At 37.6% G+C, this 16,350-nt stretch overlaps 1 protein-coding gene across 3 annotated transcripts in view; it reads left to right on the top strand.

The window, feature by feature from the left end:
- SYNE1 (spectrin repeat containing nuclear envelope protein 1) overlaps positions 1–16,350 on the top strand; it is a 457,576-nt gene that overhangs the window by 381,764 nt on the left and 59,462 nt on the right. For all 3 annotated transcript variants that reach the window (XM_060283256.2, XM_060283254.1, XM_060283255.1), the window contains 3 exons: positions 1,767–1,922; positions 11,747–11,905; positions 14,735–14,901. In XM_060283256.2, coding sequence (XP_060139239.1) covers positions 1,767–1,922; positions 11,747–11,905; positions 14,735–14,901 — 482 coding nt within the window. The remainder of the gene's footprint in view (positions 1–1,766; positions 1,923–11,746; positions 11,906–14,734; positions 14,902–16,350) is intronic.

The raw sequence follows: 16,350 nt of genomic DNA, 5'->3' as shown, positions 1-16,350 counted from the left end.
GATTTTGATCAGGAGTTCTCTGCTTCTTTTTGGCTAAGAGGCTGTAAGCCTTTAAGAAAGATTAATTTTTAAAGAAGTCTGGAAATCATGAAAAGGGTGGATATAAGAAATTTTCTTCACTATGAAAATGTAAGGATGATCTTTGAAATTTGAAAGAAGCAGATTTAGGAAAATGAAAAGGTAGTATACTTTATGTCATGGATGGCAAGGGAGAGAAATACTATCTTGAGGTGTAAATTCAGCAGTATGCAAAGATTAAAAAGAATTTGTTTTAAGTCTGTGCCTGTGAATTCATGACAAATGATTAAAGAAAACTTTCAACGAGCAAGAATGGGAATTTACTGGGCTCCTCCTATATGCCAGTGGCTAACCAGTGTTATCTTAGTTGGCATGAACGCAAGGTCATGAGCACAGTCTGCTATTGCCTTCTACAGATGTGAAAAGTGAGGCAGCTAGAAGTTCAGTAACTTTTCAAACTTAGTAAATATCAGGTTTTCCTGAACCCAAAGGCTATATTTTTACCACACAGATTCATCTAAAATAGAGTCTGTGAGTCTGAAGCAGTTGGTTTCTGAAGGTGGTGTTTCTCTTTTAACCCATACACCAAATCTGATGTTTGAGTTGGGGGGCTGGGAGTTGAAAATTGGTATAAAAAGAGGAAAATCTTTACATTGATAGGACAGTTTAATATGTCTATGGTTATAAGCAGAAATGCTGCATATTTAATATACCTGGATAGTTTGGTCTTTCAGCCAAATACTGTTACCATGGGACCTCATTTCCCAAAATACACGACAGTTACAAACACACCTGCTATTAAGTTTGGAGATTAGAAGGATGCATTTTGGTCCAGCTCTCTGCTACTCTTCCGCAAACCACCTTAGCAGCAAAACAAAGCAATTACCTAGAAAATTCAGGCTATAACCTAGTTTGCTTAAATTGCCTGAGAAGTTAGCCTCAGACGGTACCATTAATTGCCTTTGCCTTTGGAAACTTGTCTCCTGTATGAAGAGACAAAAAGAGAGGGAAAAAGCCATGGGAAATACTCTATTCATGTACAAAATTAGCTGGAATCTAAAAACGTCAACAGCTGGCAAAAAGCAAGAGCTGTACAAATTGTAAAACTAGTCATCTGTTCAAAGCATTGCAAAAACTATTGTCAACTCATTCAAATATTGGATTTTCCCCTTAAATCGTTCCCCAAAAGGAGAAAATACATATTTTTTCCAGTAACTTAAAGAAATCTCTTCTCCTGCAGAAAACGTATTCAGTCCATTATTTTAAATTGAGTAATAACAGCAACTGATCCTTTCAGCTACTACATTGTAAACCTGTATCACAGAATGTAGCAACTGATAGTCTTTGAACATGAAAGTTAAATCTGGTAGTTTGGGTTTTTTTTTTTAATATTTCATTAACATGATCAGTCACTTGGGACAAAGGTAATGTTGGTTTAAAACTAAGGAAGATCAATGCAGTGATGAAACTTGAACTAAAAAAGACGATCAGAAAAGGTCAATGAAATGGGAAATAGATTCCCATTTCCCATTAGGAAAGATTCTGCAAGCAACCTGGTATTATATAAGAAGAACTTGGCAAATTATCAGATTATGTAGGAAGCAAATAAAGTAGCTACCAAGTTGGATGTTCAAATAGAATGGGATGGAAATGTAATGACATCAAGAGGGGATTCCGAATATACCTCAGAAACTGTTGATGATAGATGCCCATGGGTATTCAAGTTTTGTGCTTTTTTTTAAATCTAGGAATTGGAAAATGCAGTTGGGAGCTGGACAGATGACCTGGCACGGCTGATGGTGCTGAAGGATGCTGTCTGTGCCTACATCAGTGCAGACGATATCTCCATCCTTAACGAACGCATGGAGCTTCTGCAAAGGCAGTGGGAAGAACTATGCCACCAGGTGAGACAAACTCTGGACTCAGTATCCGCTCAGAAAGGTAGAGAACTGGAAGATGATTTGGAATGTCTGTGGCTATGTCCACATTTGGATAGAGGAAGACACTGTGCTTATTGTAAGAATGCTTCAGATTAAGACAATTATATCTTAACACTATATTTTAAATGCATCCAAACTGGATTCTCTTGCCCTTTCTTTTACTGGCTGTCAAAATATTTTAAAGAGGAAATACAGTTTTGTGGTTCATAGATGTGGTTTTGCTAGGTAAATATTGGTGGTCTCTTTCTTACTTTAAATGTGAAAAAACAAGGTTTTATTTGCAGTCGTAGCTAATGCTGTGAGTGGTTTTGTACATTTAACATTTATTATTGCTGTTGATCTACCATAGTTGTTTCTTCATCATTCATGGGTGTATGGCATTTTTAGCCATACTTTATTTATTTAGTAAGTACGTTCTGTGTGCACAGTACCTCAAAAGAGATCCCAGATTGGGTTTTGATTTGGAAATGAAAGGGAAAGATTGCTGGAGTAGCAAGGAGAGGACATTTGAGGCAAAGAGGAATAATAGATAGGCCCGCAAGTGAAGAATAGCTCCGACTCATAGCCTTGAGATCATAGCCTCCAGGAAGCAGGAACCGTGTTCCTGCTGTTGTGTTCCTTCCTGTACCTCGATTGCCTTGTCTGGCACAAAATAGGTTATGATGCATATCTGTTAAGTGAATCATTCACATTAATTATTGTGCATTTCACAAGCTACAGTAGATGTCCCTACAAACTAAGGGCAGTGTGGATTGCAGAGAATAAAGGAAATGCCTGTTGAACTGGATAAATCTTGAATCGAGTGCTGAGATCAGAGTGGAAGGGACAGCTTGGTGTAGAGGGAGAAAGTGGATGTGTTAGACAAGGTGGCAGCTTGAAAAAGGCACAGGAGTAGAGCAGAGAGAGGACCTGGCTGGGGAAAAGCAGGTGTTGGAAGGATGAACTAGAGAAAAACTCTGGAGCACACTTGGTAAATGTGTGAACAGTTTCGTGTGTGTGTGTGTGTGTGTGTGTGTGTGTGTGTGTGTGTGCTTTTTAAAAAAATAATTGTAAGATGATTTTCATAAATATGTTAATGATTTGCATTCAAAATTAATTTAGCCACTTTCCCCAGAGTTCTATATTCTCAATGAACAGTGAGAAACTTACATGGAGTGTGGTGATGTTCATCACACTTTATTCTTTTCTGAGTTCTTCAATCCAAAATCAATACTATCCAGTAAATTAGTGTACACTTTTTGATGTAAAGATTTTATCATAGCATATATAAATGAAAGATATTTGGTGGGTACAGATATTGGAAAATGCCCACAGCAATGTTCAGTTACCCTTGTGAGCCTTATTCATCTGTTTTTCTTAAAATTGGGAAAAGACTAGCACTACTTGCTGACTCAGTACTTTTTAGCATATTATGTGAAATGAATTAGACTAGATCCCTTTCTCCAACTAATTGATGTCTCTAAAGCTTTCAGAGAGATAACACCTTAGATATTGGCTTCCATCTCCTTCCCAAACCTACCATGAACTTCTCTATGCCAAGACCTTGCTCAGGCCATTTTTCCTGTCTAGACTTCCTGCCTAGACTATTCCTTCCTTTCTGATTTTCTAAACTATCCTCTTCTGTTGAATTCCAGTACTCGTGTGATGCCATTGTTTGAAATGCTCAGACCTCTGTTCCTCTGAACGCCCATTTCCCTTTTGGTCTATGCCATCATGTGACAGTGCCTTGTTCCTTTTTTCCTCTTCTCCTTCTTCTCCTTCTTTTTCTCCTTCTCCTTCTTTTTCTCCTTCTTCTTCTTTTTTAATGCCTGTGACTTGAGTTCAAGATCATGAAGCCCTTGAGGACAAACCCTTTCTTTGCATCTCCAGTGCCTGAAACAGCTGAGTGTTTCTACTGTTGATTATTAAGACAAGACTTTAGGATATTATTTTATATCTTATGTTCCTCTAAATGTAAAATAACGACAAGGTTTCTGAATATTTAGGAGGGTAAGAAGATTATAATTATGTAATACTTTTTGATTTAGGGAAACTGATACTATGTAAGAATGCCACCAGGTACAAAGGATACAAACTTCCAGTTACAAGATGAATAAGTTCCAGGGATCTAATGTACAGCATGGGGACTATTGTTAACAGACTGGATTATATATTTGAAAGTTGCTAAGAGAGTAGATCTTAAATGTTCTCACCACACAACATATAATGGTAATTATGTGAGGTGATAGAGATGTTAATTAACCTTGTGGTAATCATTTCACCATATATATGAATATCAAATCATCGTGTTGTACATCTTAAACTTACACGGTATTATACGTCACTTATATCTCACTAAAGCTAGAAAAGGAAAAAAGCAAAGAAAAGTTTACATGTTGTAAAATTGCTTACCAGACTTAAACATATCTAGGCGACAGTCTGTTTAGAAATACATTTTGAAAGCTTCTGTTGATCATATGACATGCTGTAAAGAGATTAATACCTTGCACCTGTGAGTAGACTAGACAAGTAAAAAAAAAAGAGGAAGCAGAAACATAGTGTTTCTAGAAACCTTCTATGTTGAGTGTGTTAAGGCATGAAGCTAAAGCATACTTGTCTCACGTTACTTCAGTCTAAACAGCATTATTTAAACCAGTGAGAGTTTAGTCACGTGATTCATACCAAAAGTGTCAGCGTATAATTGTAAGGAGAAATACAGGCCAGTTACTACTTCTTGAGTTAGCGTTTCCGGAGAACTTCTGTCAAGTATGAAACCGCAAAAGGAAACGAGCTTGTGCCTATGTCTCATTTTCAAAGTTAAAAACGTTAGAGAAACATGGCATAATCCCTCTGTTAAAGACCAAGTAGTGCGTTCATATTCCAATGGAAGCAGTCGGTCAGAGGTCCGGACTGATTGGGCTGCAGGCAAGGAGGAGGCGGCCGCCCTGTTCATAAGCATCACAGACTAGAGGTAATGGAGAAAAGCATCCTGTCTTCAAATAGACTCACCAAATGGTTTGTTGTGCCTGTGTACAGCCGTGGCTTGTATTTGCTTTTAATTCCTGTTTTGGTTTGTAGAGCTGTGTGTAATTCCAGTTGAGATATAAATATATCATCATTATAATTGCTCGGTGTTCTTTCAAATTGTCACGGGAAAAATATCTGAAGCAGAAGAGGATGTGTTTCCTGTTCAGCTGCCTCATGCTCTGGGGGTTTTAGCTGGTGTTTGTCAGCTGTTGGCAGTGCAACGTGTTTATACCCTTGAGAAAACGTATATATGTGCTAAACTGATCAGTAATTTAAGGGTTTCCACTGAACTCAAAGACAGTGATGGTAAAGCTCACTTATCGTACAGCCTAAATATTAGTTTTACAAACCAAAAGGAAAATTCGGTCCCCATTATTAATTTAAATCTTTTGAAAAGATTGGGGCGCCAGTTTGTAACCAGAGCTTGTGGCCTACCTGTTTCTTCCTTCAACTGTTGCTCTACGTAAGCAAATGAAATGAAAGCAACACTTGCATGGTATGTGAGAAAGACTAGAAATATATATTTAAGCTGCTTATTGAATACATGAGTGTCAGGAGAAAAACATATTAAAAACTCAAATGATGCCCTGTTGTCATATATAGTTAAGTAGACTGAACTTTTGTTAAGTCTTTAGGATATACTGGTCACTTTCTAAAATTATTTTCCTGTCTGAAGAATGTATTCTATTATGAGCTTACAGTATTCCGGTGCATAAGACAGTGCATGGCATATAGTAGACATTTGTTTAATGAATTTTGGAACAAATGAAAGGTTAATTTACAAATGACAAAAGTAAAGCTTAAGAAAGATGAGTAACCTTGCCCTGGTCATATCATTAGTAAGTGATGGAGATTGTTTTTGAACCTCATCTGCCTCTGCATATTTGATCATAATGTTATATTGCAAAAACCTGTATCAAAGTGTATCAGAGATTCAAGCTTTGCTGCTGCTGGTCCTTTTTTTTTTTTTTTTTTTTGGCCATGCCGCACAGCTTGCAGGATCTTAGTTCCCCAACCAGGGATTGAACCCCGGCCCTCGGCAGTGAAAGCGTGGCGTCTTTCCAGTCTAACCACTGGACCGCCAGGGAATCCCTTTGCTGGTTCTATTTGGTATTGATATAAACAAATGCCTCAAATTTGTCTGACCTCCTCTATCCCTGTCTCTGAAATCAGAGTAATACCTACCCCTCAAAGTAATAATATTTTTCTGTTATGTAGTCATCTTCCCTGCAGATGTTGTTGAGAGAAGCCCTAGAATTTATTCTTGCTGATGGCCAAGATTTGGGGGAAGAGGCAGAGAGGCGAAGCACATAGCAAGACTTGTTAGTCTGAAGTCTGAAAGGCAGGGGTTTCTAACCTTTGCATGGAAAACAGTTGCTTCAGGCAGTTTCAACTATGAAACTATAGTTTCAGCTGGAACATCAATCGAAGCAGAATTTTAATACCAGCCTGACTCTGCTGCTCTGTGAATGAAAAAGAAAGTCATATCCACGAGAAAGTTTAAAATCTTAGCAGATCAGATGACACTCTGCTGTCAGAGATTGAGAGGAAAATGGTGCTGGACGGACTGTACTCTTCAGTGCTGTCTTGGTAGAGCTTAAAGTGGGTGAAATTTGTCTCCAAAACTTTTAATCTTGTTTTCTTGGTTTTTCGCATTCCTATCAATACCCACACCAAGTAAATGCACTGTTGTTCTGTATTTTTCTGCCTCAAAGAAAAATTCATGGTAAACTGAATTATACTAATGGGAAGTACTTAATGGATTAACCAGTGTCACTCTACCCAGAGAAATTTTTATTTTAAAAGATCATATTAACTCAAAAGAGTGAATTTCTAATGGTGGCATTTCAAAAATTATGGCAGGTTATGGGGTTTGCCATCTAAGCAGCTCACTAAGCTTGGCCCTGATATAGGTATCCTGGGCTCATAGTCTAATTCCCAACACTTTTATTTTTTTTTGAGAGAGAACTTCTTCAGTATTTTTTTAACCATTTTTTTAATTGAAGTATAGTTAATTTACAATGTTGTGTTAGTTTCAGGTGTACAGCAAAGTGATTCAGAATATATATGTATTCTTTTTCAGGTTCTTTTCCATTATTGGTTATTGCAAGATATTGATTATAGGTCTGTGTGCTATACAGTAGGTCCTTGTTGGTTATCTATTTTATATATAGTAGTGTGTATATGTTAATCCCAACCTCCTAATTTATCCGGCCCCCCCCCACTGTCCCCTTTGGTAACCATAAGTTTGTTTTCTATGTCTGTGAGTCTATTTCTGTTTTGTAAATAAGTTCATTTGTATCATTTTTTTAGATTCCACATATAAGTGATATCATATGATATTTGTCTTTCTCTGTCTGACTTCACTTAATATGATCATCTCTAGATCCATCCATGTTGCTACACATGGCATTATTTCATTATTTTTTATGGCTGAGTAATATTCCTGTGTGTGTGTGTGTGTGTACACACACCACATCTTCTTTATTCATTCATCTGTTGATGGACACTTAGGTTGCTTCCATGTCTTAGCTATTGTAAATAGTGCTGCTGTGAACATAGGGGTGCATTCATCTTTTCAAATTAGAGGTTTCTCCAGATATATGCCCAGGATTGGGGTTGCAGGATCATATAGTAACGCCATTTTTAGTTTTTTGGGGGGGTTTTTTTGCGGTACACGGGCCTCTCACTGTTGTGGCCTCTCCCGTTGCGGAGCACAGGCTCCGGACGCGCAGGCTCAGTGGCCATGGCTCACGGGCCCAGCTGCTCCACGGCATGTGGGATCTTCCCGGACCGGGGCACGAACCCGCGTCCCCTGCATCGGCAGGCGGACTCTCAACCACTGCACCACCAGGGAAGCCCCATTTTTAGTTTTTTAAGGAACCTCCGTACTGTTCTCCATAGTGGCTGCACCAATTTACATTCCCACCAACAGTGTAGGAGGATTCCTTTTTCCCTACGCCCTCTCAAGCACTTATTATTTATAGACTTTTTCATGATGGCCATTCTGACCAGTGTCAGGTCATACCTCATTGTAGCTTTGATTTGCCTTTCTCTAATAATTAGTGATGTTGAGCATTTTTTCATTGCCTGTTAGCCATCTGTATGTCTTCTTTGGAGAAATGTCTGTTTAGATCTTCTGCCCATATTTTGATTGGGTTGTTTGTTTGTTTCATATTGAGCTGTATGAGCTATTTGTATATTTTGGAAATTAATCCCTTGTCGGTCGCATTGTTTGCAATTATTTTCTCCCATTCCATAGGTTGTCTTTTCATTTTGTTTATGGTTTCCTTTGCCGTGCAAAAGCTTTTAAGTTTAATTAGGTCCCATCTGTTTACTTTTGTTTTTATTTCCATTACTCCAGGATATGGATCCAAAAAGATATTGCTGTGATTTATGTCATAAAGTGTCTGCCTGTGTTTTCCTCTAGGTGTTTTTCAGTATCCAGTCTTATCTTTAGATCTTTAATCCATTTTGAGTTTATTTTTGTGTATGGTATTAGAGAATGTTCTAATTTCATTCTTTAACATGTAGCTGTCCAGTTTTCCCAGCATCAATTATTGAAGAGACTGTCTTTTCTCCATTATATATTCTTGTCTTCTTTGTTGAAGATTAGTTGGCCATAGGTGCATGGGTTTATTTCTGGGCTTTCTGTCCTGTTCCATTGATCTATGTGTCTGTTTTTTGTGCTAGTACCATACTGTTTTGGTTACTGTGGCTTTGTAGTATAGTCTGAAGTCAGGGATCCTGATTCCTCCAGCTCCCTTTTTCTTTTTCAAGATCGCTTTGGCTATTCAGAGTCTTTTGTGTTTCCATACACATTAAAAATTATTTTATTCTAGTTCTGTGAAAAACGCCATTGGTAATTTGATAGAGATTGCATTGAATCTGTAGATTGCCTTAGGTAGTATGGTCATTTTAACAATATAGATTCTTCCAATCCAAGACCATGGTATTTCTTTTCATCTGTTTGTGTGATCTTCAATTTCTTTCATCAGCATCTTATAGTTTTCAGAGTATAGGTCTTTTGCCTGCTTAGGTAGGTTTATTCCTAGGTATTTTATTCTTTTTCATGTGATTAATTCCCACTCTTTTCTAGGATATAGAATCACAGACATTTGGGGCTGTGAGGGACCTTGAATATTATTTACCTAATCATTAACAGAGCCAACCCTAGGCAGAATTGCTAACTAGGAAGTGTATAACACCTTAGAAATATTTTCATTTTCATTTAAAAAAAGGAAACTCGGGCTTCCCTGGTGACGCAGTGGTTGAGAGTCCACCTGCCGATGCAGGGGACACGGGTTCGTGCCCCGGTCTGGGAGGATCCCACATGCCGCGGAGAGGCTGGGCCCGTGAGCCATGGCTGCTGAGCCTGCGCGTCCGGAGCCTGTGCTCCACAACGGGAGAGGCCACAGCAGTGAGAGGCCCACGTACTGCTAAAAAAAAAAAAAAAAAAAAAAGGAAATTCATTCAAAATGCATTGAAGAGTAAAATAGATCCATGGATAAAGGAATATATGTGTTAAAGCAAAATGTAGCAAAATGTTAACAGTTTTAGAGTCTAGGGAATATATCATAGCTGTTTACCATACAATTCCTTCAACTTTTCTGTATGTCTGATGTTTTTCATAATAAAGTATTGCTGGAAAAAGGAAAATTGAAAGGTAGGTGTTTAATGTGGTGGGATATATGGCAGAATGTCTAGCATTATCAACATGACTGTTTAGAATGTCTGTAAAAGTGGATCATCTTCTTACCACTCAGATTGCATTTTATTTTGCTAACATGCAGTTTAGCTCAACTAGAAACATTTCTTAGTATCTCAACCAGCACTGCAAAGACAAGAGTATTATGATGTCAGAAAGTTTTAGAGTTCTGGAAAGGATCATTCTAGACCTAGAGATAAGAAAACAGGCGTACTGTATCTATATTGTATAAAGAACTATTAAAACTCAATAATAAAAAACAATCCAATTAAGAAATGGGCGAGAAATTTGACCAGATAGTTCTCCAAAGAAGACATACAAATGGCCAAGAATATGAAAAGATTCTCAACATCATTAGCCATCAGGGAAATGCAAATCAAAACCACAATGAGATAGCACTTTATATCCAGTAGAATGACTGCATTCCAGAAGACAGATAATAACAGGTGTCGGTGAGGATGTGGAGAAATTGGAACCCTACTACTGGTGGGAATGTAAAATGTCGCAGACACTTCACAAAATAATCTGTACTGTTGCCATATAACCCAGCAAGTCTGCTCCTGGGAATGTGCCCCAAGAGAAATGAAACATATGTCCACACAAACACTTGTACTCAAATGTTCATAGCAGCATTGTTCATAATAGCTAAAAAATGGACACAACTCAAATGTCCATCAATAGATGAATTGATGAATAAAATGTGGTCTATCTATATGGAAACATATGTTCAGCAATAAAAAGGAATGAAGTACTGACGCATGCTCCCACATGGATGAACCTTAAAAACATTATGCTAAGTGAAAGGAGCATCACAAAAGATAGCACATCGAATGATTCCATTTACATGAAATGCCCAGAATAGACAAATCCACAGAGATAGAGAGTAGGTGAAGGTTGGGAGGAAGGTGCAGGGGTAGGCAAAGGAGTGAGTACTGATGGGTACAGGGGGGTTTGGGTTTTTTTTTTATATTGATGAACATGTTATAGCAGTGATGGTGGTGGTGGCTTTGAAACTGTGAACATGCTGAAAAGAGCTGGGTCGCACACTTTAAACAGGAAATGGTGTGGAAACTACATCTCAGCAAAGCTGTTACAGGGAAAAGAAAAGAAACAAAGATACAAAAATCAAAATAGAAAGCAGGCAGGGAAATAAAAGAACTTGCTCAAAGTAAAGTGATCATGATAGAGCTGATCAGGGGTTGTGCCTCTTCCACTGAGGAAGGTGTCTCCTGACATCTGACGTTCAATTAATTCTTCCCTCCTTCCCTATTTTTCTTTCATTTTTTTTCTTTCCTTTTTCCCTTTTCCTTCCTTCTTTTGTATTTCTTTCCTTCTTTTCTTTTTTCCTGCCCTTTACCTTCCTCCTTTTCTTATTCCTTCTTTTCTTTCCTATTTCTTTCCTTTTTAGTAAAAGTACATTCCATGATCCTGTATCATAGCTGCACAGAACCAACTGTAGTGAGAAGCTAGATTGTTTTTAATAAATTTATTTATTTATTTATTTTTGGCTGCATTGGGTCTTCATTGCCATGCACGGGCTTTCTCTAGTTGCAGCGAGTGGGGGCTACTCTTCGTTGCAGTGCGCGGGCTTCTCATTGCAGTGGCTTCTCGTTGCGGAGCACGGGCTCTAGGAGTGCTGGCTTCAGTAGTTGTGGCTCACGGGCTCTAGGCACGTGGGCTTCAGTAGCTGTAGCACGTGAGTTCAGTTGCTCCGCGGCATGTGGGATCTTCCAGGACCAGGGTTTGAACCCATGTCCCCTGCACTGGCAGGTGGATTCTTAACCACTGCACCACCAGGGAAGTCCCAAGAAGCTAGATTGTTCAGAACCTTTAATAAATGAATGTGCATGTGGCTCTTCGGGAGGGAAGTATTGGATTAAGTGTCTCCCACTTGTGAAACTCGCTAGGCTAGAGCAGAGCTCCTGGGACTGGGCCTCAGGGAACAGTGGCCTAAAGAGATGCACAACTACTGCTCATCTTAGTCGACCCAACAGAGTTTATTTGCTCTTTTCCTCAGGGTATGAGCTCCACTCTGATTATGCTTTTGCATTTTCTCCCATTTTAAACTTTTCAGCTCTCTTTAAGGCAGCAGCAAGTAAGTGAGAGACTGAATGAATGGGCCGTCTTCAGTGAAAAGAACAAGGAGCTTTGCGAATGGTTGACTCAGATGGAAAGCAAAATTTCTCAGAATGGAGACATTCTCATTGAAGAAATGATTGAGAAGCTCAGGAAGGTATGGGATGTGTGGCTACATGTGCTTAGATGCTCTTTTAATGGGTACAGAAGACAACCTTACTCCTAGTTACTTTCCTGAGAAAGGAGCACTCTATTATAAACATTTTATCTTTTTAATATAAAATAAACTTGACTGAAAAGACCTCCTTTACATACAGAATATATAGAATATTTTCAATTCGCGATGAAATAGATTATCTGCTGATAGATAATGTTCAGTATTTTTAGATTTTATCTACCTGTTCAGCAGGAATTATTTATGTGTTGGTTGTCTTTGTTTTTAATTGAAGTATAGTTGATTTATTGTTTGTTTTTCAAGAGGTAAACTCACCAGAGAGGAACTAAAAGAAAAAATTCCTAGGATCAATTAAACTGACATTTTCTCTGTAAGTCATGATTTATAGACAGTTACAGGAATGAGGACTTTCCTGAGAATTTTAGCTTCATATTAATTTCAAGTTATGTATGATTATTAAACTATTTTATATGCTCAAATGGATCTAGATCGTTTTTCATGTCTGTACAGGACTGGTCACATTTACTAGCATTTAAAAATGTTTTTGATGGTTTCAGTGGTGTTTCCACACTGTTTTTGAACAACTAATCATTTAAATTTTCTCTCTCTTCTAAGTACATATCACCATCTGAAGTACAATGCATTTTCCCAATTTACTTGTTTATTATCTGTCTACAGTGAAGCCCCACTGGACTGTAAGCCTCACGGGAGCAGGGACTTTGTCTGTTTTGTTCATTGCTGTATCTCCTGCAACCAGAGCAGTGCCTGACTTTTCCTAAGTACTCAGTCATTACTTACTGAATAAATGAATTATAGCTTCATTCATTATGAAAAGAAATATAACTAATTATTAGGAAAAATATCTTTACCTACAAAGTTATTAATATTACATCTTGGCTTTGGAGTTTATTTTTCTCTCATGTATGTGCTTGGGCATGTACACGGAAAAACAAAAACTCCAGAGCCAGTATGTGATATGAATAACTCTATAGGTTTACTTAAAATTGCAAGCTCTAAGCATCAGCATTTGTATATTTGTTATTGTAAGCCTTTAAAATGTGGGCAGAGATGATACAGATTTCATTTCAGCATCTGCTAAAAGCTCTGCCCTTTGCTGGTTTCTGGGTGTCAGATAATGTTCTACCAGACATGATTAATGTATAATAGGTATTAGAGTGAAGTTTGCTATAGAATAAATTTTAATTAAATGTATTTATACTCTGATTGATTTTATCATGAAATTTAAGATGCATATTTTGGGGGCTTGACACACAGATAATTTTGTTATACTCTTTGGTAACATTTGGAATAATTTTTAAAATATCAACTATACCATTCTGTATATATAATAAGTTATGGACTTTAAAATAAAGTCTTTATGAGCTTACCCCATGTGGTATCTCTTTTGTAAAGAAAAATAACATGGAGGCTTGGTAATTTTGACAGCTTAGAAGAAAGAAATTAATAAACAGACTGTAACCATGGTATGGGTACCTACTGCCATTAACACTCAACATCGTACTTTAAAAGACAACCTAAGAGTATTATTTTACTATAAATACTATTTTAAGCTTGGCATAATTCCTTTGAAATAAACATTTCTCAGTAATATCATCTCAAATTTGTAATAACACATTATAACTATTAAGAAATGCACCTGGTACGTTGGTCTTTGACTCCCATGGGCTTGAAGTAACATGGAAAGGAGAGTAGGTGGAGGTGCTGGGCCTGAGGAAGCACTCACAACTGCAGGAGAATAAAATTTCACCGGCTGCATCCATTCTTTGGGGCCCTTTTTACTTAGATAATTGATTTGAGAGGGTAGCCCTGTTACCAGGGTAACTTGAGAGCAATAGAAGGTGAAGATACCCATATTCCGATAATATCTGTCTGGGTATATTATTTTGCTGAGAAAATAATTGCTGCCTAACAGGAGTTTAAGCCAGAAATAAAAAAGGTGATTCTGAAGTTTGGATGCTGTCACTATGACAAGAAATTAAGAGGATCAATTGGTCCAGAGGCTGGGGGGAGGGTGGGGGGACAGGTAGGGGTCAAGGGGAGATGTCCTTTCATCATCACTTAAATCATACTGTTCAGTGGCCTTTCTGTTACTATAGACCATATTGAGAGCCTGTCCTTCTGACCTAAAACAATCTTTAAGAGGAGCTACTACAGAAACTGGATAGATGAGGAAGGTTTGAGACCCATTGATCCTCTAAGACCAATGGTTATTGTTCTTGAGAGTTAATTTGCCAATGATTTATGTGCTGTAAAATATTGACGCTGTACAGAGGACAGCTCTTTAAAATGAAAGTAGTCTTTTAAATCATTCTGCACAAGTAACAGTTGACATACACATACATATATACATTCACATATACACACATAGTCACACATCTTATTAGCGTCTTGTTAGCTATTTGTATGAGGATTGATTCTAAATATAACATGTGGTTGGTGATTAGAGCAACAAGGTATAACTTCCCAGCATTGAAATCTTTCAAGCTTTGTCTTTTGTTTCTACGTATATACATTTATTGCTTTTTTTAATGCCCATTTTAAGTAAATGGAAAGCATCCTCATTTCCTTTAAGAACATCTGTATAAAAATTCAATCTGGACTTTGCCTACATACCGAAAATAACAGGTACCACTAATTCTTGTGTACTGGGACTCATGTTCACACAGTGTTCCTTATGCCTGAACTATTTCCAAGCAGTAGAAAACTGTAATTATCATGTTTCTAGTAGAGCCAGACTGAATGCATCAAGAATATGCTTTCTGACCTCTGTGATTGCCATTTATTACACAGGATTATCAAGAGGAAATTGCTATTGCCCAAGAGAACAAAATACAGCTCCAGCAAATGGGAGAACGACTTGCCCGAGCCAGCCATGAAAGCAAAGCATCTGAGATTGAATACAAGCTCGGGAAGATCAATGACCGATGGCAGCACCTCCTGGACCTCATGGCAGCCAGGTAAAAAGGACCTTAGTCAATAGGACACTCATGCAGAATCTCAAAGCTTTCAGGCTGCCTTCCATTTCAGCTAAAGATCGGCCAATAAATCTCTGTGTTCTTTATCCCACCATTTTAGTTCATGCTTGTCTCATAAATGTCACTTTCGTTAACTTTAAAATTCTCCTTCTTATTTCATAAATTCAGTGGTGTTTGCATTTAACTGAAAGAGGGAAAGTCATATCCAGACAAAATCCATTCCCAAGAGAAAATTCTTTATTCTGGGGCTTCATAGTACTCAACTTCCTATAAGGAAGAAAGTGAAACTGCTGACCAGTATCTGTGGAGGGTGTGTTTGTCTGAAGTGGCAAAAAAAAAAAAAAATATATATATATATATATATAAAATTATATAAATATAGTATAATTAATATATACATATATCTATAATCACATTCCTACTGTCTTTTTGATTAGCAAGGTGTGGGAATAAATCTAATTATTGCCATTCTGCTTAGACGTAAAAATAATCTGCTGCATTACTGTAATTTTGTATTTAACTCTAGTGATAACTGTAAGTGTCTACCACATATCTGAGAGGAATGTTACATTCAGTTTCTGTTGCGGAAGGGCAGGGTGAGCGAAAGGGATAAAAGTCAAAAAGAAAAAGTATCTAAGGATCTTTACTAGCAATATAGAAATCTGATATGATTGAAGGAAGCACTGTGTTATTTGACATAAGGGTTATTTTTTAAAGGGAAGGGCTAGGTAGATGCTTTGTTTGAGGTGAACTTTGCTTCTTGTTGGAATGTAGCCTCCATGAGGGCAGGCATCCTTGTCCATTCTATTCCCTGTATATCACAAGCACCAAGAATAGTACCTGAATGCAGTTGGGGCTCAATAAATATTTGAATGAATGTATGAATGAATACTTGAATATTTGAATGGATAGTCTTCTTTATGGCAGTTAGGAGAGTTGGAATGTTACACATGCTTCTGATTCACAGCCATTTGGGAGTTATCCCAAAATACACTTTTTAAAAAATCCGGCTTCTTTTCCTTAGCCATGCTGCATGAAGGTGGACATGAAATAGTGCCTTTTGAATACTGTGTGCCCACAAAGACTTCATATGGGCTTGGCAAGTCCATGTGTTGATTTTAAAAACATTTAGTATATTTCTTTTTCTATAAGGGAGTTATCAAAGAGGGTCTCATTTAGGAAGGTGAGATTATAATTTATTTTAGTGAGAATGAAACAAAAATGGAATAGATGTTGACCAATTTTTAAAATGTTTAACGGTAGTATTATAATAGCTAACATTTACTAAACCCTTAGTTTGTAGCAGTGACCATGCTAAAGACTTCATGTACATCTTCTCGTGTGCTGTTCACAACATTCTTTGAGGTGGGTATTATTATTATACCCATTTTCCAGATGTGAAATGCTGAGGCTCAGGTTTGCCCCTGGTCA

This window comes from Globicephala melas, chromosome 14 (assembly GCF_963455315.2).
Source record: "Globicephala melas chromosome 14, mGloMel1.2, whole genome shotgun sequence".
In the NCBI taxonomy this organism is placed as follows: Eukaryota; Metazoa; Chordata; class Mammalia; order Artiodactyla; family Delphinidae; genus Globicephala; species Globicephala melas.
The sequence above is the reverse complement of the archived record's forward strand: the minus strand, read 5'-3'. Positions and strand labels throughout refer to the sequence as shown.